General features: G+C 43.9%; 2 protein-coding genes across 8 annotated transcripts; both read left to right on the top strand.

The window, feature by feature from the left end:
• Window positions 1-640: 640 nt before the first annotated feature.
• On the top strand, window positions 641-4627 carry LOC100278526 (uncharacterized). Of its 6 annotated transcripts, XM_035966860.1 has the most exons (6): window positions 641-784; window positions 989-1749; window positions 2165-2281; window positions 2380-2533; window positions 2636-2741; window positions 4069-4615. In XM_035966860.1, exons 2-6 carry the CDS (start codon window positions 991-993, stop codon window positions 4352-4354), a joined length of 1422 nt encoding a protein of 473 aa, XP_035822753.1. In that variant the 5' UTR covers window positions 641-784; window positions 989-990; the 3' UTR covers window positions 4355-4615. The 6 variants fall into 6 exon arrangements, with proteins under 6 accessions (XP_035822753.1, XP_035822754.1, XP_035822752.1 ...); XM_035966861.1 differs by having other exon boundaries at window positions 2380-2741; window positions 4032-4617; XM_035966859.1 differs by having other exon boundaries at window positions 644-784; window positions 881-1749; window positions 2380-2741.
• A 1931-nt stretch (window positions 4628-6558) lies between these two features.
• On the top strand, window positions 6559-8507 carry LOC100277100 (uncharacterized). 2 transcript variants are annotated; one of them, XM_023302185.2, is made up of 2 exons: window positions 6559-7125; window positions 7638-8507. In XM_023302185.2, exons 1-2 carry the CDS (start codon window positions 6919-6921, stop codon window positions 8178-8180), a joined length of 750 nt encoding a protein of 249 aa, XP_023157953.1. In that variant the 5' UTR covers window positions 6559-6918; the 3' UTR covers window positions 8181-8507. The 2 variants fall into 2 exon arrangements, with proteins under 2 accessions (XP_023157953.1, NP_001337179.1); NM_001350250.1 differs by having other exon boundaries at window positions 6641-7152; window positions 7638-8488.
• Window positions 8508-26863: the final 18356 nt, after the last annotated feature.

Here is a 26863-nt window from a genome sequence, read left to right as displayed (position 1 = left end):
TTACTATTTAACAACCTTTTAGGCCATAATGTAATAGAAGGCTTAACGACAATTTAATGACCATGTAATGGAACATATAATGTGCTATGTAGTACTATCCTAGTGTTACTACTTTATTCAATTATCTTTGGTGCGTTGAATGGATGGTTAAATAATGCTAGAAATTTTGTAATGGTATTTAGATGGATATACTTGACATTTGTATAATATAATATTTTGATAGATGTTTAATTTTTGTGGGTACGGGTGACCCGATGGGTAACCCATACCCACATGGGTATGGGTATGGGGGTAAATTCATACCCGCCAATGTATATGGGTGACCCGATGGGGTTATTTTTGTGTCGTGGGTATGGGTATGGGGTAGTAATACCCGATGAGTATTTACCCATTGCCATCTCTAGACGGACTCAGGCTCTAAGTCGGAGTAGACCACTCATTCTCCCATAACTACGGATAGCCACATGAGTTTCGTCTTGACCTACCAGGAGTGAATACCCATGGATACCGATAAATACACTACAATCTAGTAAGAAATAGTGTTTTCACGTCCATATTTATTGTCTCTTGAAGATGGTCTTTAATGTGTCTAACAGTTTATTTATATTTATATAGTATAGTTTAAATATAAGAACTTTATTCATATTTATATAGTAGAGTTTAAATTTAAGAACGAGAATAGATGGAGATAAGTGGCGGCGCCGGGACCAGCCTTATCGCTCCCGTTAGGGTAACGCAAGTACCCGTGCTCACCACTCGCGCCGCCGTCTCCCTCTCTTCGCAGGTCCGTTCGTTCTCCTCGTCCTCCTTTCATTCTCATCTAGGGTTTAATCCTCTCAGCCACGCTTTCAGAAACAATTCGTTGATTGCTATTCGATAGATCGTACTAAAGGAAGCACATGGATCTAGTATGATTTATATCTAATTCAGCGCAACTGATCGTGGGGATTCGATTCTCCATCGTGAATTGTGGTGCCTTTCCGATCAGCCATGGTGAAGAGGCTCAGGCGTAAGGGCGACGTCTCCTCCGCGCCGCCGCCCAAGGCCTCCGCCCCGGGGTCTACCAAGTCCGTCAAGTTAAAGAAGGGGGTCAAAACCGTTCCGAAGAAGTTGAAGGGGCTCTGCACTGAATCCGTGGGCATCGCTGAGGCGTCTGCTTCGGCGCAGACACCGGCCCCAAAATCAATCAAGACGAGTCCGGCAGCGGCCACCGCCGCAGAGACCGCAGATGATCGGGTCGCCCAGAACAAAACGGTGGACAGAAATTTGAGTAGGAAGGAGACAATGAAGGGGAGAGAGGCGGAGAAGGGAGAGATGACCAGTGATGGGGTCGCCCAGACCAAGACGGAGGACAGGAAGGCCAGTAGGAAGGAAACGATGAAGGGGATAGAGAAGAAGGCGGAGGGGGAAGAGAAGAGGACGAGTAGGAAGGAGATGATGAAGGGGAGGGAAGAGGAGCGTGTGAAGAGGGAAGAGAAGAGAAGGAAGTTGACAGGGAAGGAAAAGGAGAAAGAGAGTGCCTCTGGATTCATATTCATGTGCAGTGCGAGGACAAAGCCAGAGTGCTACCAGAACGGCGTGTTTGGCCTGCCCCGGGGGAAGATGGATGTGGTGGAGAAGATCCGGCCAGGTGCTAAGCTGTTCTTGTATGATTTTGACCTCAAGCTAATGTATGGGGTATACAAGGCAGATACAAGGGGAGGATTGGATCTTGTGCGACATGCCTTTGATGGGAAATTCCCTGCACAGGTGATTCTTGTATCTTATTGTTTGCTTTGCTTGTAGGTAGGTGTGAACATGGGTTTAGAGCCAACAACCATGGTTCAAATCTTTATTTGTGCATAATTTTAGCATTTTTTACTATTTAAATGTGGGGGAGCACGACAACGGCGGAAACCGTGGAACCAGGAAAACTGGTATTTTAATATAGTAGAGATAGAGAAGAGATGTGTAACCTTTGGCAGATTTTTTTCTTCTGACGTATCAAGTGCCCTTATCTCAACTAATGACCATACATGCATTGCCATGAAACAAAGATTGGGGGAATTGTTTGTTGTAGGTTTGCTACTGTGTTTTTTCAGGTTCTGAACACATGATATATCTTTGATTGGTGACATTGGTAATTTGGTATTGCTTAACTAACTAACTAGTGTCCTTGATGCAGGTTAAATTTAGTGTTGACAAGGATTGTCTTCCTATTCCTGAGAGTAGTTTCAAGCATGCCATTAAGGAGAACTACAGCTCAAAAGGCAGGTTCACCCAAGAGCTGAACTCTAAACAAGTGAGTCATGGGGAATTTTCTGTATTACAATGTTGTATATACAAAATCAAAGGCACAAAACTTTGTTCCATGCTTTAAGTCACGGCAAAATGTTGTAGGTTCAAAGACTATTGGCAATGTTCAAGCCTATCGACCTTCCTCAATCAGCTCCACAACATATCGAGGAAGTGCGACAATCACATATCATTGAAGATATTAGAAACCCGAGTGACTATGAAGATAGAAGACGATTGCAACATATTGAAGAAAGAGGTGCACCTATTGATGTCCATGCATATCCTCTTGAAGATCAGTACAATATCACACGATCATTACATCCTCCACTTTTTGATGAGCCTCGACGTTTGGTGCTAGATCCTTATCATATGCAAGAGCCTCAACATGTTCCTCTTAATTACTATCACCAAGTGGCTACTAGGTCCCCATACTGTCAACCTCATATGGATATTATGCATGAAAGGTAGTCTTTTAACTGTAATCTTATATATTTCTTAATTTGGGTGTTTAGTCAGGTTATGCAAATGTTAACCTTTTTTCTGAAATGAGCTAGCTTATTGAGGGCTTCTATTTAAATGCCTGACTCATTTATATCTACTTGGCGATATTAGGCTCCCTTTTGAACTTGAAGCCACAAAATAATTAGACTTCTAGAGGAGTGAGGCTATTTGGGTTTCTCATAGGAATAGGAGTGAAACAGATTTTGTCTAGAGATTACTTTCCTTCATTTGCTAAGTGTATCCATTTGAAGCATACTCATGCCAACCTTAGAAAATTAGAAATACTTGCCCTGCCTTTTTTCCAGTATTCCATTCCATTGTCTTTTCTTTTCTTGTTTTCTCTTTTCCAGTTCAACTATGTCGACAACCATGTTCAGTCATTGTGTTTTGATTTGTCATTAGGAAAGCCAAGCTCGCTCAGTTATTAGCTTGCAATTAGCTAACATATAAACCATGTGTATTTTGATTCTCTTCAATGGTTACATGTTTTTTTGTGTGTAAGTAATGGTTACATGTTTGGGATGAAAATAAGGAATTGGATATTTTATTGTTGGCCAGTCTGTTTTGTGGCAAGAATGAACCAAATAGGCAAAAGGGATTTGGCCAAAGCTTGCCAAACAATCAGTGTGGCAACCGATTCAATTGAGGTGTTGGTGGTGTGTTAGTTTGGCTTGATCCTTAACATGCTTAATTGAAGTGTGGTTCATGAAAGGAAGCCTTGAATATGGTCTATATTTTAGCTTCCAGTTTGAAAATATGTTGGAAACTTGTGTCAGTCGGTATGAAAATCTGGAATACTGTTGTTGCACTATTAAATGATCCTTGAAGAGGTAGTGATTCTGCAACTACCAACTATGCAACAATTCAAGAGTTCCATTATACAGCATAATTTCATAATCACTGAGTCATTGTTAATTTGCTTTGCAAGATATTAAAATATCAGGAACGAAACCTTAAAAGCATTGTGCATTGGTTGTCATAAATTTCAGAAATAAGAAAAGAAAAGAAGGTTTCTAATGCATAGTTTGATGTTGAACTAAGTGCTTTAGATTTTATTTATTGTATGCAGACATGCAGTTCTCATCTGTCTATTTTTCAGTGGCATCCCAGAGCCATTTTAGTTTCTGTTATACTTAGTTTACTTTGAAAGTTTTTTTGGTAGCTTGTACTAGGTGATAATTTTGTTTGAATTCAATTGTTTTTTTGGGTGTCCCTTTTTCCTCAGAAAGCTGTATTTCTGTTATCTTCTATAGAAATATCCAAATTCTTGGACTTTACTGTTGCTTCCAGAACTGCAGCTGAGGCAACCCTGATGGATCCACTTCCGGTAAGAGATCACCGAGCACTGCCAGGAGAGCTTGCTGCACGGTCTGAACGCGTGGATGAGCTGTACCGTTCTTACAAACTCTCTACACGCGGGATGGACTTCAATCCGGGAGCATCCTACCAGACAACTTATCACCCGTCTAGTAGTGTTTATGGTGAAGGCATTCAGAGGCCAGTTTTGGCAAGGGGTAATGGCCCAAGTGTGCCTGTGTCCAGCCGTTATTCCTTTAATGGCCCACCAGCATATTGATGGATTGCCTAGATGCAAGCACTCAAATCGGCCCCAGCCTATTGTACTGCGTACCAGTTAATGTAGGCAATGCCTTCTTGTATACCGTTGGAAGCCAGGATAGACTTGATGGTAGTTAGGGGCCCTAATGGTAGTAGCTTCGCAGTTTGTTCATCGCCGTGGGATTCATTTTGCAAGATAAATGTATGAAATGAAATGTTAACCTTGTTTGATCCAAGTTGTTTAAACAAAAATGCAAAGCGATGAATGTCTTTCTGTCGATTTGCAGCAGAGCTCTTGCAGAAATGTGTTTTTCCCGTTTGTTGCTTTGCCAGAAGTCTTGCACCTCGTCGTAGTGGATCAGGTTGTAGTTACTTGCCGCAGTTAGTGGATCATAGTCGCTTTCCCACCATGACCTGTTTTTGTTACGCCCTTTTCGAAAGCAACCAAGTTTTTAAGAATCAAGTTTCTAGAAACCGGTTTATAAAAAAACTGATTAATAGTGTTTAGAATCACCACAGTTTTCATAAATTGACTTTAGCTAGGTGAATCTAGTTTTTTTGTTTTTTTAAGAAACTAAGAATCCAGTTTCTATAAACTTAGTATGTTTAGTTTTTATAAACCAGTCTTATTTGGTCACTAAACACTAGAATAAACCGGCTGGCGATACTTGACACCTTTAAATGATGTAGAGCCGAATGAAGTTGAAGATCTTTAGAGCACCGAGCAGCCTATATGATGGTCGTCACCTATTTGGAGCCAAACAATAACGAACCCTAGAGTTTTCTCGTGATGAGCAATACCTTGGGTTTGGCTCTGCGAGGTGGACGACGGTGGCGGTCCGCGACGGGTCACCGGGTCCTCTAGTGGTGCTCTCTGCGGCAGCGTAGACGGTCCGCGACCTGACGACGGAAGCGTCTTCTTCCCTGTGCCGAACCGGACGGTCCGCGCTCTGGGTCGAATGGTCCGCGATGACGCAGGGTCTTCTTCCTTGCAGGAACCTAGATCCCACCCCCTTGGAAGATCTTAGGGTGATCCGGGTCGATAGGTCACCCATGACGTCCCCAGACGATATAGAGTCGCATAGGAATTAAGAGACCAATTTAAGGAATAGACCTTGAGTGAAATAGACGAAGTAGATCTTGCCGACACACGGTGGGCAACTGCTTTAGACATGGTGGCTGCCAGGATGTTTTTCAAACATGAAAATTGGCGAAGTTTGTCTTGCATATAGGTATGGGTGGTAATGTGTTCTAGATTTTACACTACAAATTTTAAGGATCGAATAAGATTAGAATCGGGTTTTATTCCTATTTATTTTTAACTAAGCTCTAACTTTTTGTGAAGTGATATTTGGAATCGTGATCCTACTTACATGACGTTTTACAGACATGAAAAAAGGTCAGTCGCGAAGCTTGTCCTGCAGATAGGATATTTTACAGACATGAAAATTGGCGAAGTTCATAGGCCAGTTCTTGGTCGAAGTTTTGCGGATAGGCTGTTGCATGTGCTACCCAGTTGTCTCGATCGGTTCTGGTAGTTTTCAACCACATTAACCTTTATCATTAACAACATTATCTCACTGGCTAGTGCACTAGTTTTCCTCTTCGCCATAAGCAAACGGTTGGTGCGCTGCGTGTGATGCCAGGCCACCCGGAGACCGTCCACCGTCCACGAATACTCTCAGCATAACTGCAGCGGCAGCTCCGGCCGGCTCAAGGTGGGGTGCTCCAAAAATCCGAAAACGACGTTGGTCGAGGCATCAAGCAGGAACCTGCAGACGTTAACATCACAAGGTCTCGTCACTCAGCTGAGCTCACACATGGTTGCCAATTGCCGTTGCAATTCTGGAAGGCATTGTTAATCCAGACGAAATGTCAAACTACAAGTCTACAGTATCTAGTTACTGAAGATGGGTAAAATATCTAGTCGCCGTGACTCGTGAGAACGAGAGCTGATTTGGTGATGTATCCCCTTCATTTCAATGGTCATCAAATCAGCTCTAAGGAAAAAAAAAATCTAGTATAACATTTTTTTAAAACACATTTTTATTTGATATTTTCTAGTTCATAAATAAACTATGCAGCATCAACATCAAATATTTAAGAATGGAAGAAGTCGTACTTGATACGACCGTGAAAAAAATCTGTAAAAGATGTGAGCCGTCCGTTGTGTCTAATCAGACGGTCAGGAGATTACCTGGTGGTGTCCTCAGTCCTCACCACCGAGTGGCCGCCGCCTGTGCAGTGGCCAGCACCAGCATCGTCCGGCCGGGTTCGTCGGGAAGCGACCGAAACCCTCCTTCGCATTGCAACCAACGCCCGCCCCCAACCTCCGTTTTGACCGTCGGCGACCGCCGCGCCGCGCCACCGCCATATATACATCTCCCTCTCCCTTGCCCGCCGCGGCCGCCAACGTCGCCAGGGAAATCCAACTCTGGTTCATCCTCCTCCTCCCTCTGCCGCCGTCGTGGAGATCCGGGTTGGCCCGCCCGGTTACCCGTCCCCGTCCCTCGCGCACGTCTCGCCCGTGATTTTGCCTCCTTAACCCGACCGCCGGGAGCCGGAGGCGGCGGAGCGGGGGCGATGGGGATCGGGGCGGTGTCGGACGAGCTGCTGGGCACGTTCGTGCCGATCGCCGTGTACTGGCTCTACTCGGGGCTCTACGTCGCGCTCGACGGGGTGGGGCGTCTCGACGGGTACCGGCTGCACACCAGGGAGGAGGCCGCCACTAAGAACGTCGTCTCCAGGGCCGCCGTCGTCAGGGGCGTTCTCCTCCAGCAGGTGTTCCAGGTCGCCGTCTCGCTCACGCTCTTCGCGGTAGTCTCCTCCTCCTCCTCAGCGCCAGCTGTTCCCTTATCTGTACCACGGAATTCTAGGATTGTTTTTGTTGTTGGTCATTGAAGACTTTAGGTGATTGTTAGCAAACATGTCTCACTTGCATTCTTTGAGGGTTTCAGAGCTGAACATAATTTTCAGTACACATGTAGCTTGTGAAGTGGATTAAAACCCTTGTGTCAGTATAGTGGGTGGCTGCTGGGTTAACCATGTTGATTGGAATAGCACTAAGAGTTTGAATATAAATCAACGATCTAGGGGATATGTCATATACTCATATGTAGCTCTATGGTGAGTCACTGAGTCTTGATTTTGGAACCAGCTTACTGATTTTGGAATAAGGGACTACAAGAATTCATAATGTTTCATTTGGGTTCCTAAAAAATGATTCTTCAGTGAATGTTCGATACACATCATCTATGTAGATAGGTCGTTAACATGCTGACATTTTCCTTCAACACACACAGGTTATTGGTGATGAGAGTGGTATTGGACAGAAGCAACCTCCTGCTCTTATAATAGCGTTGCAGTTTATAACTGCAATGGTTATTATGGACACATGGCAGTACTTCATGCACAGATACATGCACATTAACAAGTTTCTGTATAAACACATCCACTCCAAGCACCACACCCTTGTAGTTCCTTATTCCTTCGGAGCTCTATACAACCACCCTCTTGAGGGCCTTATTCTGGACACCATTGGTGGTGCACTCTCATTCCTTGTCTCTGGTATGACTCCGCGGACAGCCATATTCTTTTTCTCCTTCGCAACCATCAAAACTGTGGATGATCATTGTGGGCTGTGGCTTCCTGGTAACATCCTCCAGGCGCTGTTCAACAATAACTGTGCTTATCATGACATTCACCACCAGCTCTATGGCAACAAGTACAACTTTTCACAGCCCTTCTTTGTGATGTGGGACAAGATACTCGGAACTTACATGCCCTACTCTATTGAACAACGAAAAGGAGGAGGGGTCGAATCAAGACCAGCTAAACTCGACTGATTAGTACATGCATGCATAGTTTCCGATTCCTGTTTTGACTTGTCCAGTACTCATGCCTTGTGGTACTGCTGACTGCGCAAACAATGTAAAACTCACCCTGTTGCATAACTTCATATAGCGAGACTGTTTTTTCTTCTCTACATTTTTGGGGTTTATTTATAGGGGTGTTCTATCTTGTAACAAGATACAGTGAGTAAAGTACTGTAATGTACCAAAGAATGCTCAACACCACTTAGATTTGTGTCCTGTGGATTGATCTGTTCTTCAATCTGCCATGTTGTTAACAAAGAAAGTTGGGCACATGGCACTTCGTATAGCCTTTGTTCATTCCTTGTGCTTCCAACCGTCCTGTTGTTAACAAAGGGAGTTGATATTGGCACATCTGCGCATGACAACTTCATATAGCCGCTCATTCCTTCTTTACTTGTGGTGCATATGCATTTGATCGTTGATTCCCTCATTGACCTCTGCATATTATTGCGTTCTATTGGTTCGCTTTAGTTTAGTCTTCTGAAGTTCTTTGTCAGGTTATGTCGCTGCCGGAGGTTTGATATACACCGATTTTTCCATTAATCTTTAAAAGCATCTGGCAAGAATTTTGTGGCGACGTTGTATTAATATTAATATAGAAGAGTATATTTGCAGCAACAAGCCAACAAGGATATGACTAGAGGTGGAAATGGATTAGCATTTAATTCAGGGTATGTTCATTTTGATTTTAATCTATATGGATTGGAGGGGATTAGGTGGGTTTAAATCATTAGCAAGTTAAATTCCCTCTTAATTCCTTTCAACATCAACGGAATAGGAATAACCGAACAATACCTCCAATAGAATGGAGAAGTCTAATCGACCGATTAATCTTGGTTTATCGCTAATCGATGCTGACCAGTTTTAGGGGGCAACCGAGATAGTGAACCCTGGTTTGAACATCTACGAAACCCAGCAGCCAATGCAACTGATAAAACAGCAGAGCAGCCAATGCAACTGATAAAACAGAACTTGGAGCATAAAGAAAATTGTTTTACAAGAGCAGAAGGATCAGCCTTCTATGCAAGATCCATCAACATCTTCGTTTTGCTCCTCATCAGGCCCCTATTAATCACATCACTCAGTCTTTCCCTTTCTATAAGATCCAAAAGGGTGTTACAAAGCCGACTATGGATCATGGGCGAGTGAATTATGTGATCCCTCCACAAAGTCAGACCAAAGTCATGAACAGGTGTCCTATGAGATGCAGGAACATATGTCCTATCCATGTACATAAGAATATCTCGCATCTTGTGTAGCGCCTTGTTGTGATCCATCCACTTTGTGTTCAGCTACTCCAAGAATAAACCACCTGTGCAGCCTCTATGGATTTTGACATTTCCTTCAAGTGCCACGTCATTGTGCTCTAAAGGCCATCAGACAGCTTCTCACCGTACTTGTGAAGCATCATGTTGTAGGCACTTTTGCAGAGAGAGAAGTTACAATCAGTCTAGGCCACACTATATCACGCATCTACGCGCCACACCGAATATTTTTTGTACAACAATTAGTTGAATATTTGGAATTTTGCAACCCCAAGTGTTACGCTTTGCTATTATGTCATTTTTGTTTATAACTTGTGGGTCTGTCTGTGTCTATGATTTGTGGCCCCGATGGTAAATTAGCGAAGTCTGCTGCTAGTGATGGCAAAATTGCAATTCCCTAAATTAGTGCTAGCAAATTTGCTAATTAATTTTGTGCAAAAAAGGTTCAACATGCACAGATCCAGAGAGATTATAATAAATCAAACATAAATCTACTGCTCACATAGCTACGTACATGAAGTGCAATGTAACATCAATTCCTACATACAACTCAATCTTGAATAATCACGATCATTAGATATCAAAATCTATATAGAGGGGTATGAAGGATCCATAGGAACTGATGTTCCGCTAATGATCATCCCAAACAGACACAATTTCGCCCGAATTTGAGCAAGTTGCTACTCCAAAAACACATAATTCTTCGAATGGCCGTCAGCGAAAGGCCGAAAGGCGACGATGGCCAGGTAAGGTGACTTGCACGGGTGGGGTGTAGGTGTGTGGGCCGACTTGTAAAGCTCCTCGAAGGAGAGGACACTGGTGTTGTGGTTGTAGATCTCGTGGATGGCGTGCTCGAGGACCTTCCATGTTTGCTCCGCATATTTGGGGTCAAGCTCCACACGGCTCTTGAACGCCTCGATCTTGAAGTTGTGCTTCCTCAGCGGGCCTCCGCCGCTCATCGCCGCCAGAGGTTAGGTTCGGGGGCGGGACGGGGTGGGTGGACGGGCGCGGAGCGGGGTGGACACTGGACACAGGGAAGCGGCGGCGCGAAAGAAAACCGATGGAGAAAGTTAGACGGCTCCTCCCTTCAAAGTCCTCTTTTCGTCCATTTTATCAGTTTCTCATTTTTTTTCTTTCTTTCTTGATGAACTAATTGATGTAATGCGGTGAAAACGAGATTTGAGAGAACGCAAAAATGATTGTTCTTTCATTACTGATGAAGGGGTTACATATATATACAGAGGAGAGGATGCTTGTGAACATACACAATTGTTCACCAAAGCAACTGCTGCCCCTTGTAATTAGATCACATGGTTTATTTTCTAATACTAATGACGCATGTCCGCCTTCCACCTTGTCAGGCTTGGGCATGCAGCATGCTTTTTTTAAAGCTAAACATGGTTCCATTAATCACTTGTGCCCGGCAAATCACTGGTCACCAGCAAAACTATAGAATCTGGAACACGATCGGACACAACAGCGGACCATTCATACAGTTCAGGCCAATGGCCACCGGCGAATCAGCTACAACATTACACACTCTGGGTACATTAGATATAGAGAAACTAGAGAACTCAAGATACATAAAGGTTTTAATCTCTTCCATCAGAACTCCTAGCACAGACCTATCAACACTGAGTTGGACAGCGCTTCGGCTAGAACAGCTGCATCAGTCTCCAAAATAATGTTTCTGATTCCCAGAACAGTTGCATACTCCAAACCCTTAAAACAAGCTATTGCTTCAGCATGAAGAGCTGACAGTAGAGCATTTGCAAAACCTGCTCCTGCTGCTACAACTATGCCAAGATAATTTCTAATGACAAAACCTCATCCAGAGCATTCTTAGATGTAGGAGAAAACGCTCCGTCACAATTAATCTGGTACACATCTTCAGGTGGAGCTCTCCATCTTGGCCTTCTGGATGATACAGTAGGAAGCTTGCACACATGGGCTGCCTCTCTCGAAGCCTGAAAATGGAAGAAAACATCGTTAACCACTTCTTGCGCTGATTTCCTCGTTTCACCAGAATTAACCTTATTGCGCAGACCACCAGCACCACAAAAATAAAATTATTTTACATTTGCAACCATTATCAAATTTCCAGATTTTTTGCAGCACCGCCTTAGGAGAATTCTCTCCCATTAAAATGATTCTTTTTGTCCTCCATGTTTAACAGTTGCCAGCCGTGCCGTGCCTCCTTGCATTTGAAAAAATAGATGATCTGGGTCTTCATCAAACCTTGAGCACACTGGGCACAGAGTGTCCAGACCCCCTTCCCTCCTTGCTATATTACGCTCCACCTGCAAAGCATTGTGAGCCATACGCCACACAAACATTTTGACTTTATTCGGGACATCCAATTTTCATGTCCTACCCCAATCAAAGGCGCTCTCTTTAGGATTTGAGGTGGAAGCATCATTATTATCTAGGTGACATCTGATTTTTGTGCCTAGGACAGAAAAAATTCCTTTTGGATCAGGGTGCCATGCCAAGAAATCTTCTCTCTGGACAGAATTTGGTAGAGATAGAATGATGTTGACATCTTCTGTACAGAAAATATCCCGCACAAGTTGTTCATCCCAATCCTCATTGACTGGATTTATCAGTTCAGAAACTCTCTGTATGACAGATCGACCCCTTGGAGTAATTATCTTCCTGGTTTCTATACGTGGGATCTTTGGTTCTCCGGCAAGCGCTAGCCCAGCCTCACCCATCAAGGAAGCTAAAAAAGTGTGTCTGGTTTAGAGATGGCCAAACGGGCCGCCCGGCCCGGGCCCGGTGAAGCACGGCCCATTTTGGGTCCAACCCGCCAGGCACGGTTAGGAAACCGGGCCGGGCCTTCTAAGCCTGTAGGCTCGATTTTCTGTCCGAGCCCGGCCCGTAGCGGGCCTAAACGGGTCAGGTCGGCTCGTTTAGCACGAAAAAAACGGGCCGAAAGCGGGCTAAACGGGCCGAAAAACATGTTTTGGTGCAAAAAATGGGCTCAACGTGTTTAGAGGTAAACGGGCCGTGCCGGGCTAGCCCACCGTGCCTAGTTTTTTGTCTAAGCCCGGCCCGCTTATTCGTGTCGGGCCGGCCCGGGCCTGCATAGAACCGGGTCGTGCCGGGCTTCGTGCCGGGCTCGCGGGCCTCGTACTTATTGGCCATCTATAGTCTGGTTTCTGCACTAACTTGCCTCGTTACCCGCAATTACCAACATTTTTTCGCTTGTGCGGGCGAGCCATATCGTCTCACTTCTGCTGACAAGGCTTGCCTCGCTCAGCGAGGCTAGTGGGCGAGGCATCAGGCATCCAAGCAGACCCTTACTTAATTAAGGCAACACATTTGGCATTTTGGCCCACCCTATAAAATTGTCTTCATCACTCATGAGAACGAAGGAATACATTTTTAGGGAGGCATTTAACTATTATATAGTAAACAGTGTATGTGTATGCATGCGAAATTTTGTTTCACACGTATATCTAAATACATCTCCCACCTAAACAATACCATTTCAATAAACAATTCTTATTCATCATCACCTCCCTCACATGTATAATTATGCATCGGAGGAGAGAAGATGTGCAAATTTGCATAACCTTTCTTCTCATGTACACTAGGTCTCACATGTATTTCCATGATGATTGATGAACATGCATGAGCATTCTGAAATTAGCCGCCACATATCTGGCGTCTACCGATCCTGTCCGCAGCACAGGGACAATAATTAACAGTGGTTGTTCAGAATAGAGAGCAATGTGCATGATGCATATAAAACATCAGAGGAATATTGGGTGATGCGACAAAGGCATCACGCAAGTAAGTAGGCATGCATTATATAGCACATATCTTTACCAGCCACAGCCACTCGTTCTTGGCATGAGTCTGGCGGAGGTAGAAGCAGTGATAGAGTACGATTGCTGTGGCGATTGCAATCTGCGGCCTACAACAGCGGAAAGAGGGCCTTCATTAGTCAGCGAACTCTGACAGAACAGAGCAAAATGCAATGCAATGGGGTCGTCGTTGGCATAATAATGGAGACCATACCATCACAAGTAGCAGATTGGAACGAGCACGCTGACCCCCGCCCGGAGGTTCCTGAGCTCACTTAGAAAGTTACATAAATATCTACACTACATATCATAATTGATGAAAGAGTCCTAATATGTATCCAGCCAACAACCCCATACATAAACAATGATTGGAACAGGTCGTCACCGTCGCGCGCGTCTCCAGAGAGCCGACACCAGGCGCGCCTCTAAGATCCGACGCCGCATGTGGCCTCCTAGATATGTCGTCGTTCACGCGTCGAGGTGGCCATCGCGGCGTCACTCGACTTGGATGGCCGCCACCGTGGCGTGGCCTCGGGGAGCCACCACCGTCACGCGCACATCTAGGATCCGTCATCACCGCTCATGCCTAGGGGAGGTCGTTGCCGCCGCTCGTGCCTAGGAGAGGTTGCCGTCGCCGCTCCCGCATCGGATGGCCACCACCGTCACGCTCCTTCAAGGAACCGTCGTCATGCGCACATTGGCGGGATGGAGGCGTCGTCGCTCGTGCATCGTGGTGGGGGCGTCATCGCCGACGCCGCTAAGAAATGAAACCCTAGCGTCCTGCAGCTCCTTTTATAAATGTCCTAGACCTGGTGCAGTTGAAACGGATGCAACGTTGGACCAGGGCTTCCCTGATTATTTTGGAAGCCCATGCCTCCATATATATACATATATATATATATATATATATATATATATATATATATATATATATATATATATATATATATCTTCCAATATATATAGGAAGCCCCAGCCGCGCTCCTGCTCCGTGCCCAACAACCCGGTACATGCGATTGAGCGTGTCCCGCTGCCATGCACTAGGTCAAACCTCTCCACGTGCGTCAGTTAAACCTTCGGTCGAACACCGAATCCCCGCGTGGAACGCAGGCCATAAATTATTGTTCTATTTTTTTTTTGCACAAATAGCATAAATATTTCATAGTGATAGCATAAAAACCCCGCCCGGACACTGGACCACATCCATACGCGCTGGAGCATGTATGCAGATCATATTTTATGGTAAATCCGATAATTATGGAAGATCGTGGGTGTTTTTATTACATGCGCGCAAATTTTGGATGATATTTTCATTTCCACTTCATGCGCAGAAAAACTGAATGACTCTATAAATATATGATCGCTCCAACAGTCATACAGATAGGCTCGTTAGAATTAGTTTATGGTATATACTAATACTAGTTATGCTACACAGTGTAGTTATTTATGCAATTCGGTACACTATATAAAAAATTGTTTCCTACTGCATTCACACAAATTTAGAATGACATTAATGTGCGATGAATGGAAAAGAACGGACATACATGGAAACAGAAAATCTTATTTAGGACGGGCATACATGGAAACAAATTTTTACGCGGTGTATCGAATTGCATAAATATCTACACCGTGTAACATAAGTAGTTTCAGTATATATCATAAACTGGTTCTAACGAGCCAGTTGCATGGTTATTGAAGTGATCCTATATTTATGGAGTCATCCAATTCTGCAGGCATGCAGTGAAAACGAAAATGTCATCCAAAATTTACGACATGCAATGAAAACTACCACGCATTGTCATAATTATCGGATCTATAATAAAAAATAAGATCTACAAGCATGTGCATGCGCATGTGGACGTCGTCCAGACGCTCGGCGTGGTTTCTATGCTATCTTTATGAATTATTTATGCTATTTTTTGAACTATTTGTGAAAAAAAATAGAAATACAATTTATGGCCCATCAATCACGTCCATCTCCTAAATCTACGCCCCCGTCTCCACATTTCACCCACATTAATTTGAACCGATCGTGCGCATGTGGCGGTTTCAGATTTTGCCCACCAATTACGTACGTCAACCATTCCCTTTTTAACCGCGCGCACTGGTCAGAGGCGAATCTTACACATGTTGGCACACACACGTGGACGGCTGTCAGGGATGGACGCCCAGGCGTCGGTTTGCGCAGGGTGGTCGAGCCAGGGGTGCGGTCCATACGCCCATCGGATGACCGGTCAGGGCTGTTGAGAACTACGTTACTACGGATCACCAGATCCGCTCTCATCTCTCCCGTCAACAGTAGAGGCGCAAGAAGATGTAGAGAATCCGTCTCCCTTCTCATAAGCATGACAGAGTAACACACGAGACACTGGATATAGGGTTGGGCCTCTGGCCTCTTTCTCTTCTCTATTCCATATAAGGGGTACAGGTTCTATATATAGAGACGCGATAGCCCTCAGGGCTATATTCGGTATTTGCCCACATAACCCTTCATTAGGGTTTCTCAACACTCCCCCTTGGGCGAATACCACGACCAACACATGCCTCGTTAAAACTCCAAAAAAACCCAGTGGGAAAAATATGGAGAAAGAGTGCATGGTGATACAAATTGCATTTGCACTTTGTTGCCTCGTTAAAAACCTCATGTGAGAAACTTCAAGAAAACTCACCAAGGGAAAAAGAGTACAACAGCTGTCATCGGGACAGATTTCGATCCTCTGGGATCTAGATTCTACCGAATCTTCTACAAAGGCTAACTTTAGAAATGTGCTCCCCCTGATCCTTGCAAAACTGTATCAATATGGCAAAATATTTTCTTCTAGAAGTATATGCACATATAGATTTAGCAAACAGATTGCATATCCTTGCAAAGATTATTTCAGGAACTTCACCTCAACTCATTTCTAGGATACATGAGGTAAGTGCACGTATCAACATAAATAAGCCACTTCAACTAGTGGTGTTCGATCGACCAGATCTACATATTTGATAGAAATTTCCATAAAGGTTCACATATTGATCATCAAGCTGACGCCTTCAGGGCATAGAATATGACATTTATTGTCACACGATTGTGATCAATATAAGCATTCGCTCCCCCTGACGATGACATATGTCAAAGTCGTTATCCCTCATAACTCAAGCATATTCTTCAAGATATATATCTTATTGTTCATCTAGAATCACGAGAATGGACGAGGTTGGGGTGCTATCATTTTCTATCTTACACCACAATTTATACATAGTTGTGCAAAGCAAGTAACATGTCCTTATATAGGACTTAGGGGATAATATAGTTGCAATAGTACATATTGTAAATATGACACATCGCTCCAGGCGTTCATCCATTGCAACATCTATGATGGTATAACAAAAGTCCATCAAAGATCGTAATCCATCAGGGATTTTTCATCGATCAGATACATCGTTATAGTCTGTCATTCTGGCATAATGGGGACATTTTTGCCAGTAACACCTAAACCTTATAGGTTTCTGCCATCGGGGCTTTAGAGGATACCGTAATTCCACATCAAGTGCAAAATACCATGAGTAAAACTCGTGGAATGCACATGTGCTTATTCGGTGAACTTCAAGTCCTTTGGTACCTCATCTTATTCCTTTTCGGGTTTGTATGAGTCTTTATCCCTTTATAGGGATTATCAAACTTTGGTGTTCAACACAGACTTTATTTCTTCTGGAAAAGTTTCATCACGGAACTATAATCTCATCTAGGAGATATTCTCTCTACATAGAAGAGTGTTAATTCGTCAGGAATGTATTATTCGGTATGAGATTTATATGTTGCATATTTATAATTCAAAGATATGGATCCTCCTAGGATCTCATGACGGATCTTCAGAATCCTATTAACTGCATAATTTAATTCATGCCATTTGCCAGATATATTACATAGCGGAACAGTGTTTATTCAACACATACGTGGGATGGGTCTCTCACAAGACCACTTGAACCATCGCATTCACCACACATTATTTCAATAGTGCCCATAAATGTCCGAACTTCAAGCTCGTGACTTTCATTTTGCGATTATTGGTTCAGCCTCGATTGCATTTATCAATGACCCGATAAGAGAGCTTAAAGCACTCATGCCTAGGACTTTATTTTGGATCCATTTGCAATCTAGAGGGGCAAGATAGGTGTCGACATATTTGTCTCCCACATTTAATAATGATCTTCGTCATTTCCCAAAACGAAAGATTCATTGTTCCGTATTCCCAGCACAATGATATTGCGCGCATTGCTAGGAACTTCATCATCAAGATGAACCTCTTCGTGAGGCAAATCACCATCAGGGTGAATTAATCAAAGGAGAGTTATCACAGACCACGTGAATCTGCTATCAGAACATATGCTTTGACTAAGGCTGATGGATCATATTCGCAGGCGTCCCCGAGAATAGATCAAATGCCAATAAGTCAAATGTGGATACGATATTAATCCCGGGTATATCCACATCTACATCAGGTAGAAGCATTCAAACCAATATGGTTACTCCTCAACGATTTCTGGCAAACTCCATATACACAGGAGTACACACCGAACGACAGATTCAGTTTGGCTTTTGTGCGTTTAATAGAATATTAAGGCATTACACTATATGGGCATTCCTCCCCCTAATGACGAGATGTTCTAAAATCATAAGATAAAATCCCCAACCACAATCATCTAGTTGTGGCCAATGTATGCTATTGTGGTGATTTATTTGGGAAATCTTACGCACATTACATATAGGGGTTTTATGCAGTGAGCTTTGGACTTAGATTAATGTAGTGGCATGAATACTACATATTTGTCCTTCACATGAAGGGTTAGTCTCAACATCCAGCGAGACACGCAACAACAAGTTGCTTCATGGTTACAATTCTGCAAACTTATTGTTATTATTACCAAATGCACAGTCAATCATTAAGATTTAGACTAACATGCACAACACTATTTTATCCACAAGGCTTCTTCAGGGGCTCATGAATACCATTCGTCATTTGGAGCCATTAGTTGACTTCAGATCAACAAGTAAAATGACCATCAGGGTCTAACGCTCACAAAGACATTCACTGGTTGCATTGTGCTTTGAGGCACATAGGAAAATGTGTGTTTATATTGGTAGTAAAGTGCACGACATCATGCCAATGCTGCCAAGCAGAGATTTTTATATGCAGAGATGTATAGTCCAGCTCGTTTTATTATTGCCCATTGTTTACCCAATTACTCATACCGATCTGAAATTGGGTATCAATTTATGCAACGTTTCTAGGTATAATAATTTTGAGAGAGAACTTATAACAATAGTTAATTATTTGTGGTGTTGCCAGTAGGGCAAACATTTCTCCTCATATTATATACCAATTTGTTCTATAAAGCATTATTTCGATCTCTTCGTTGTTCGGCAAAAAGAGAAGCTTTAGGATAGAACAGACAAGGCCAAGAATTCATTTTTATCTGGGAAAAATCATCATATAACTAGCTTTTCATGAAACAAATGATGATAACTGTTTGGCAAGAACGAAACAAGACTGGTATCCGCCTAGGATCCGTCTTCAACAACAGATAGTACTGCCCTCATATGAAGAAATCATCAGGAGTAGAGAGGATACAACAGGTCTCTACAAGATCTTCATATTTCTATCACAAATGATCATCACTAGTAGTTTAGTGGTCAAGACATATGACTCTTCTGGCTCTGAGGACCAAGGACATGTTAATGTCTAATTTGGCTTCAAGCTCTGTGGTGATGTGAGATTTCATAGTTATTTGTCTACTCGTCTCACTTCTGGTAGATCGGAGGTAGATAATGGTAAGCATGCCAAAGGGTGGAATTCAGTGTAGTTCGGCTACATAAACCACAGGTATGTGTCCATTCAGGACCGATCTTTACCATTTAACAAAGTCCCTATTCATCTCGGCCTTCCACCCACGAAACATCTTGGCCATAGCAGAGAGCATCGACTTCCTTACTGCATCCTCTGTGCCTTTTGGGAACTTGAATGACTCAGACAACTTAGCCCATAGCTTGTTGCGGGTGTCTTCATCTAAATCCTTCCATTTTTGAAGTGTGATTGGCACTATATCTCTAACAGTAGCCCCGCAGGAATTTCGAAACTTTGTAACCACGTCAAGTGGTTCTTCAGGAAACCCCTCTGCATTTAGTTTTGTTACATACATAACTGCACCTTCTTTCATCTGATTTGGACCTCGTCGCCCTCGTTTCCGCTTATGTGAAACGGATGATTCAGGCATCGGAGCATCCTCCGTGTTTCGTGTAGAAGATGCATCCTCTTTCTTCTCTTCATTTGAAATCTATATAGTGAAAAAATTAATGGCCTTTCATATATGAACATTATTTTACAATATAGTCGGCATATTTCTATTTACCTCTTCATCGTTGGGAATATAGTCGGCATCAAGCTCATCTGATGTTTTTTTCTTCCTTGGAGGTATAGGAGTACAAGGATTGTCGTCACTAGAACTATCCTCCCCGCTCCCTTCACCGGAGCTGCTCGTTGTCTGTCATTCAAGTTTGGTCGCGTCTTCATCAACTTTGTTAGACGCACCGGTGCAGACCACATCCATACTAGGATGCTCGTTGTCTGCCATTCAAGCTGGTTCCATCGATAAAGGGATATACTGTTAGTCTGATATACTAGTTCCATTAATAAGGGAACTTGGAGAAAAGGTGATTCAAAAGAAATCGAGCCCAAACCCCCCTACGGGGCAGGATCGGGTCGGGAAGCAAGCTCGCAGATAGAAGGGCACTTTCCAATGCAGTTAGACAGAGAAGGCATGGCTGTGATGTTATAATGCTGAAGGACCCCAAGAAGAGATTATGCCCTATAGTCTACCACCTCTCGTTATTTGTGGGCTTCACCGAGGGCGGGAAACATTTGGTGACATCAAACGACCTTCGGGCTGGGGACGTCTACGAGCTTGTTAAGGGGCCAGACGATGGTGAGCCGGTGTACTCTGTCCGGATGTGTGGTCACAAAATTTAAAGCTGCCCCGGCTTCATCTGTGCGCTTCTCTTCTCTTATGTCGGCTACTAAGATCACTTAGCACCCCACCTAAGAGAAGAGAAGCACACACATGCAGCCGGGGCAGCTTTAAATTTTGTGACCACACATCCGGACATAGTACACCGGCTCAACATCGTCTGGCCTCTTAACAAGCTCGCAGACGTCTTCAGCCCGAAGGTCGTTTGATATCACCAAATGTTTCCAGCCATCGGTGAAGCCCACAAATAACGGGAGGTGGTAGACTACAGGGCTTAATCTCTTCTTGGGGTCCTTCAGCATTATAACATCACAGCCATGCTGAAGGACCCCAAGAAGAGATTAAGCCCTGTAGGACCCCAAGAAGATATTAAGCCCTGTAGTCTACCACCTCCCGTTATTTGTGGGCTTCACCGAGGGCGGGAAACATTTGGTGACATCAAACGACCTTCGGGCTGGGGACGTCTGTGAGCTTGTTAAGGGGCCAGACGATGGTGAGCCGGTGTACTCTGTCCGGATGTGTGGTCACAAAATTTAAAGCCGCCCTGGCTTCATCTGTGCGCTTCTCTTCTCTTATGTCGTCTACTAAGATCACTTAGCACCCCACCTAAGAGAAGAGAAGCACACACATGCAGCCGAGGCAGCTTTAAATTTTGTGACCACACATCCGGACATAGTACACCGGCTCACCATCGTCTGGCCCCTTAACAAGCTCGCAGACGTCTTCAACCCGAAGGTCGTTTGCTATCACCAAATGTTTCCAGCCATCGGTGAAGCCCACAAATAACGGGAGGTGGTAGACTACAGGACTTAATCTCTTCTTGGGGTCCGCCGATTCAGGCATTCCGCCGATGCCATTCTCCATATAAGTCCCAAACAGAGAATAGGGATGAGGTAGTCAAGATTGTAGGCGCTAGTACTTCCCAATAGTACTCGAAGATAGTTCATTGACTTGACACTCTCTAAGAGGTTCATACAAAATACATTATCTCTAAGAGTGAAACCTACGATACTCATATCGTGTTGTTTAGGACTAAACATCAACAACCCCTTGACTGGTCGCTATCATACTCAATTCCAAAATATTTTTCCAATATGTCGGCTTGAGTAAGGAGATCTGGGCTTGGGAGTTCCTCCAAATCATTTGCAGCTTCATCATCTTCAGCATATTGCAGGGCTTCATCTTGAATAATTTTAGCCCTCTTGGAGTCAGCATACTTTTTGATGGACAGAGCACACTTCTCAAGCATGTCGCATACATCTCCAATTTGAAACAAAGTGGTCTTAAGTGTGTACACTGATTCCGGTTCACTAGTATCCACAACCCCATCAGTCACTAGACTGCGAATGATGTCAACATGTGTCTCGATGACTCGAACTGAGCTCTCAACCATGTCAAGTGGCTCTTTTCCATCTCTAAAACTGAAAATGGCCAAGTCTCACAATCAAAATTGAGATCGCAACAAAGGCAGGGATCAGAGGGAAAACAAGGATGTGGCTTATAGGGCAAAAAGAGGGGTCCAAATAACATTGTCATGGCTATGAACAAGTCAAAGATGGGAGATAAGAACAAGTCTTATAACATAGGGTTGGGAAGCAAAGATAGGTAGTCAAAAAACTAAGAAGGGAGATAAGAACAAGTCTTATAACATAGGGAGATAATAACATTGCCATGGCTATGTACTTCCATGATGTATGTGGCCATAAGCACTAAAAATAGACTTGTTGCCCCAATCACTATGGAGATTTTCTACCAAGAAGGGGTCCTAGTAGTTGCATCAACTATCCATGACAAAATTCTTCATAAGCATAATGACCAACATTTAATCACAAGGGATACAAGCTACTAAAGCAAAAATGGTGACCTTAACAAAATATGTAAGTGAAAACACCAACAATATAAGCATAATGACCAACATTAACAATATAAGATTAACAATAATTAATCTAAGCACTAATAATTAATCTAATGTACACTATCTGCAATGTAGTGCACCATGATCAAGGAGTGCACTGAGGAATCAAGGCATGACTAGCAGAAACAAGTAATCAAGGCATGAATTTGTAACAAGTAATCAAGGCATGATCAAGGAGTGCACCGAGGAATCAAGGCATGACTAGCAAAAACAAGTAATCAAGGCATGAATTTGTAACAAGTAATTAAGGCATGATCAAGGAGTGCACCGAGGGCTCAGAGATGGGCACGGCGGTGCACTCGGCGCTCGGGCTCGGCGGCGCTCGGGCTCAGGGACGGGGACGGCGGCGCTTGGCCTCGGGGACGGGGACAGAGGCGCTCGGGCTCGGAGATGGAGACGGCGACGCTCGGGCTCGGAGATGGAGACGACGACGCTCGGGCTCGGAGATGGGGACGAGGACGACGGAGTTGGGCTTGGGGACGGCGGAGTTGGGCTCGGGGACGGCGTGGCCTGGCGGGCGCCCAGCTCGGAGACGGTGGCGCTTGGGCTCGGGCTCGGCGACGGCGTGGCGGGCGCTCACGGCTCGGAGACGGGGACGGGAACGGCGGCTGTTGGGTCCATGCTTCGTCGCCGAAGGTCTTATAGAGAGAAGCGATCCTTGGATGAAGCTGTTTGTATAAGATAGCCGAAGGTTCCTCTTCGTAAAGCTTCGGCATTGCAAACCGACTTAAAGATAGAATGACCTTTTAGTCCATAAATGTCTGAGTCAATGTTGTAAGTTTTTATAAGGGGCATACTTGTAATTCCTCACAGGCTGCGTCCTGTGCCTATAAATAGTGAACAGTATTCCGTTACTGTTCACGCATTCTGATTTTTGCAATCGCATCTCTCGGAATACAACCTTTGTCAAGGCATAGGTATTATTGTATTTAATGATTCAATGTTTTAAATGAATATGATATAATGTATCTGTGAAACATTTATCCGTTTTATACCTTTTATTTTGTATTATCTTACAATGTTTATTGAAAGTTTATTACGAAAGCTCAACTTCGTAATAAGACTTTTATCAACCTTCGTCCTAGACCCATTATCCTCAAAGGAATAATGCTTCACGGACGAAGGACAGTATCATTTAACATTTTATGTTGCCTTGTTCTTAATTCATAGCATTTGAGAACAAGTCCCCAACATTGGCGCCCACCTCCGGTGAACTCACTTCCACTTTTTGAGCTGATGGCTTCGTTCAACGACCAAGCTGGAGCTGCTTCGGACCCGAAGCTGGTGCTACCGATCACAGGTGGCTCGTCCTCAGAGCCAGCTAACAAGAAACAGAAGAAGGAAGCACAGAGAAGGGTACAGCATGTTGGGGTGCAAGGACCCTTCATCAAGACAAGATGGTCTCACATTCCTATTACCTTCTCCCAAGAGGACCTTCAGCTCAAAGATTACCCACACAACGATGCCATGGTTATCTCTTGTGTTATCAAAGGATTTCTGGTCCACAATGTCTTGGTTGACACAGGCAGTGCAGCTGACATCATATTTGCTAAAGCCTTCAGACAAATGCAAGAGCCAGAAGATAAGATTCATGATGCTACACATCCTCTCTGTGGCTTCGGAGGAAGACAGATTGTAGCACTGGGCAAGATCACCATGTCAGTGACCTTCGGATTCATCAACAACACTAGAACTGAGCAAGTTGTGTTTGACATTGTTGACATGGAATATCCTTACAATGCAATTATTGGTCGTGGTACTCTTAATGCCTTCGAAGCAATCCTTCATCCTGCTTATCTTTGCATGAAGATACCTTCGGATCAGGGACCCATTGCTATCCATGGAAGTCAGGAAGCCGCAAGAAGGGCCGAAGGTAACTGGACTGACTCAAAAGCAATCCATAATATAGATGGAGCCGAAGCTTGTGAACAGTACAAATTCAGAAGGGAGAAAGCAGCTTCAGCAGATCAGCCGAAGCCTATGCTCTTATGTGAGGACATAGCAGAGCAGAAGGTGTTGTTAGGCTCTCAACTATCCGAAGAGCAGGAAAAAACCTTGATAAGGTTTTTGTTCAATAACAAAGATGTTTTTGCATGGTCAGCCAATGATCTATGCGGAGTTAATAGGGATGTTATTGAGCACTCGCTCAATGTCGATCCATCCTTCAGACCCAGAAAGCAAAGGCTTCGGAAAATGTCAGATGATAAGGCCGAAGGTGCTCGCAACGAAGTCAAAAGACTCCTCAGTGCAGGAGTTATTAGAGAAGTGAAGTACCCAGAATGGCTGGCTAACACTGTTATGGTAAAAAAGGCCAATGGCAAGTGGCGAATGTGCATCGATTTTACAGATCTTAACAAGGCTTGTCCGAAGGATGAATTCCCACTACCAAGGATAGACTCTTTAGTTGATGCAGCAGCTTCGTCAGAGCTCATGAGTCTGTTAGACTGCTATTCAGGCTATCACCAAATTTGGATGAAGAAGGAAGATGAGCCGAAGACTAGCTTCATCACTCCAAGTGGCACATATTGCTATCTTCGGATGCCTGAGGGGCTCAAAAACGCTGGAGGAAGTTTCAGCCGAATGACTGCGAAGGTTCTTCAATCTCAAATAGGCAGAAATGTGTTAACTTATGTTGATGACATCATTGTCAAAAGCACGAAGCAGGAGAATCATATTGCTGATCTGCAGGAGACCTTCGCCAGTTTCAGGCAAGCTGGCTTAAAGTTAAATCCAGAAAAATGTGTCTTCGGAGTGAAGAAGGGGAAATTTCTTGGATGCTTGGTTTCAACAAAGGGAATTGAAGCCAATCCAAGTAAAATTGAAGCTATACTTCGGATGGAGCCACCAACTACAAAGAAGGGGGCTCAAAGATTGACAGGAAGGTTGGCATCTCTCAATAGATTCATATCCAGATCGGCAGAGAGAAATTTACCATTCTTCGAAGTGCTGAAGTCGGCCGAAGTCTTTCAATGGGGACCAATCCAGCAGAAGGCTTTCGAAGAACTGAAACAGTATTTGATAGATCTAACAACATTGACTCCACCAATGCCAGGGGCTCCTTTATTGTTATATGTGGCAGCTTCGCACTCAGCGGTAAGTGCAGCGCTTGTTCAGGAGAAGCTTGATGGTCAAGTCAAAAGGCAGGCCCCAATATATTTTGTTTCCGAGGTCCTTAGTTTATCAAAGAAAAATTATACAGAGTTGGAGAAGATACTGTATGCTGTCTTGATGGCCTCCAGGAAGCTTCGGCACTATTTCCAAGCTTACAACATAATTGTTCCTTCATCACAACCTCTGAAGGACATTATGAGGAACAGAGAAGCTACTGGAAGGATTGGAAAATGGGCTGCAGAGCTCAATGAATTTTGTATTGAATATGTTCATAGATCTTCGATTCAGTCGCAGGCACTGGCAGACTTTATTACTGATTGGACACCAGGGGCTCAGGAGGAGGAAACAAATAAAGACAACGAAGCCTGGATAGTGTTTTGTGATGGATCTTGGGGAACCTTCGGAGCAGGAGCGGCTGCTGTGTTGGTTTCACCTTCCAAAGTCAAAACCTGTTATGCGGCAAAACTTGATTTTAATTGCACAAATAACATTGCTGAGTACGAAGCATTGGTTTTAGGTCTTCGGAAGTTAAAAGCAATGGGAATCAGAAGGGCCATACTTAAAACTGATTCCCAGGTTGTTTCGGGTCATATTGACAAAAGTTGTAAGGTTAAGGATCCGAAGCTTGAAAAATATCTGGATATGGTTCGAAGAGTCGAAGCTTCCTTCGAAGGGTTTTCTGTCAAGAATATCCCTCGAGGACAAAATGAGCATGCTGATCTGCTAGCTAAGTCAGCAGCACAGGGGCTGCCTTTACCTTCGGATGTGTTCTTTGAAACAATAAAAGCACCTTCGGTGGAACTCCTTGAAAGAGCAGTTCTTAATATATCTCCTGTTTTTAGCGAAGATTGGAGAACTGAGATCATCTCTTGCCTTCAGGGTAAATTTCTTTCAGATGACGAAGCTTATAACAAGAGAATAGAGGCAAGAGCTCGTCCATATGTCATGATAGAAGGGGAGTTGTACAAACATGGAGTTTGTGCTCCGTTGCTCAAATGCTTATCCAGAACCGAAGGTATAGAGTTAATGAAAGAAATACATGCAGGCCTGTGTGGATCTCACATCGGATCTAGGCCGTTACTTGGAAAAATTTTCCGTCAAGGATTTTATTGGCCGAAGGCAGCTTCAGATGCAGCAGAATTGGTTCAAAAGTGCGAAGGTTGTCAGAAATGTGCAAGAGATCAAAAACAACCTTCGTCCTTGACACAGCTCATACAACCCACTTGGCCATTGCAAAGGTGGGGCCTTGACTTGTTAGGTCCGTTACCACCGGCCCAAGGGAACCTGAGATATGTTGTGGTAGCTGTGGAATATTTTTCTAAATGGATTGAGGCGAAGCCTTTAGCCACAATAACTTCGGCTACCGTCCAAAAGTTTTTCTGGCAGAATATTGTTTGTCGTTTCGGGGTGCCAAAGGCTATCACTGTGGACAATGGAACACAGTTTGACTCCGAAGCTTTCAGGGATTTCTGTGACCAAATTGGTACGAAGATCCATTTTGCATCAGTCAGGCACCCGGAGTCAAATGGACTCGTTGAAAGA

The sequence above is a fragment of the Zea mays genome, chromosome 4 (genome assembly GCF_902167145.1).
Source record: "Zea mays cultivar B73 chromosome 4, Zm-B73-REFERENCE-NAM-5.0, whole genome shotgun sequence".
In the NCBI taxonomy this organism is placed as follows: domain Eukaryota; kingdom Viridiplantae; phylum Streptophyta; class Magnoliopsida; order Poales; family Poaceae; genus Zea; species Zea mays.
This window is presented reverse-complemented; position numbering and strand designations above follow the sequence as displayed.

Excerpts from the sequence above, each read along its gene's own strand:
- LOC100278526 (NM_001151772.2), top strand. The coding sequence starts at position 991 with ATGGTGAAGAGGCTCAGGCGTAAGGGCGACGTCTCCTCCGCGCCGCCG. Across the intron at positions 1,750-2,164 it reads ATGGGAAATTCCCTGCACAG|GTTAAATTTAGTGTTGACAA; the intron begins GTGATTCTTGTA and ends TCCTTGATGCAG. Across the intron at positions 2,742-4,068 it reads ATGGATATTATGCATGAAAG|AACTGCAGCTGAGGCAACCC; the intron begins GTAGTCTTTTAA and ends TGTTGCTTCCAG.
- LOC100277100 (NM_001350250.1), top strand. The coding sequence starts at position 6,919 with ATGGGGATCGGGGCGGTGTCGGACGAGCTGCTGGGCACGTTCGTGCCG. Across the intron at positions 7,153-7,637 it reads TCTCGCTCACGCTCTTCGCG|GTTATTGGTGATGAGAGTGG; the intron begins GTAGTCTCCTCC and ends CAACACACACAG.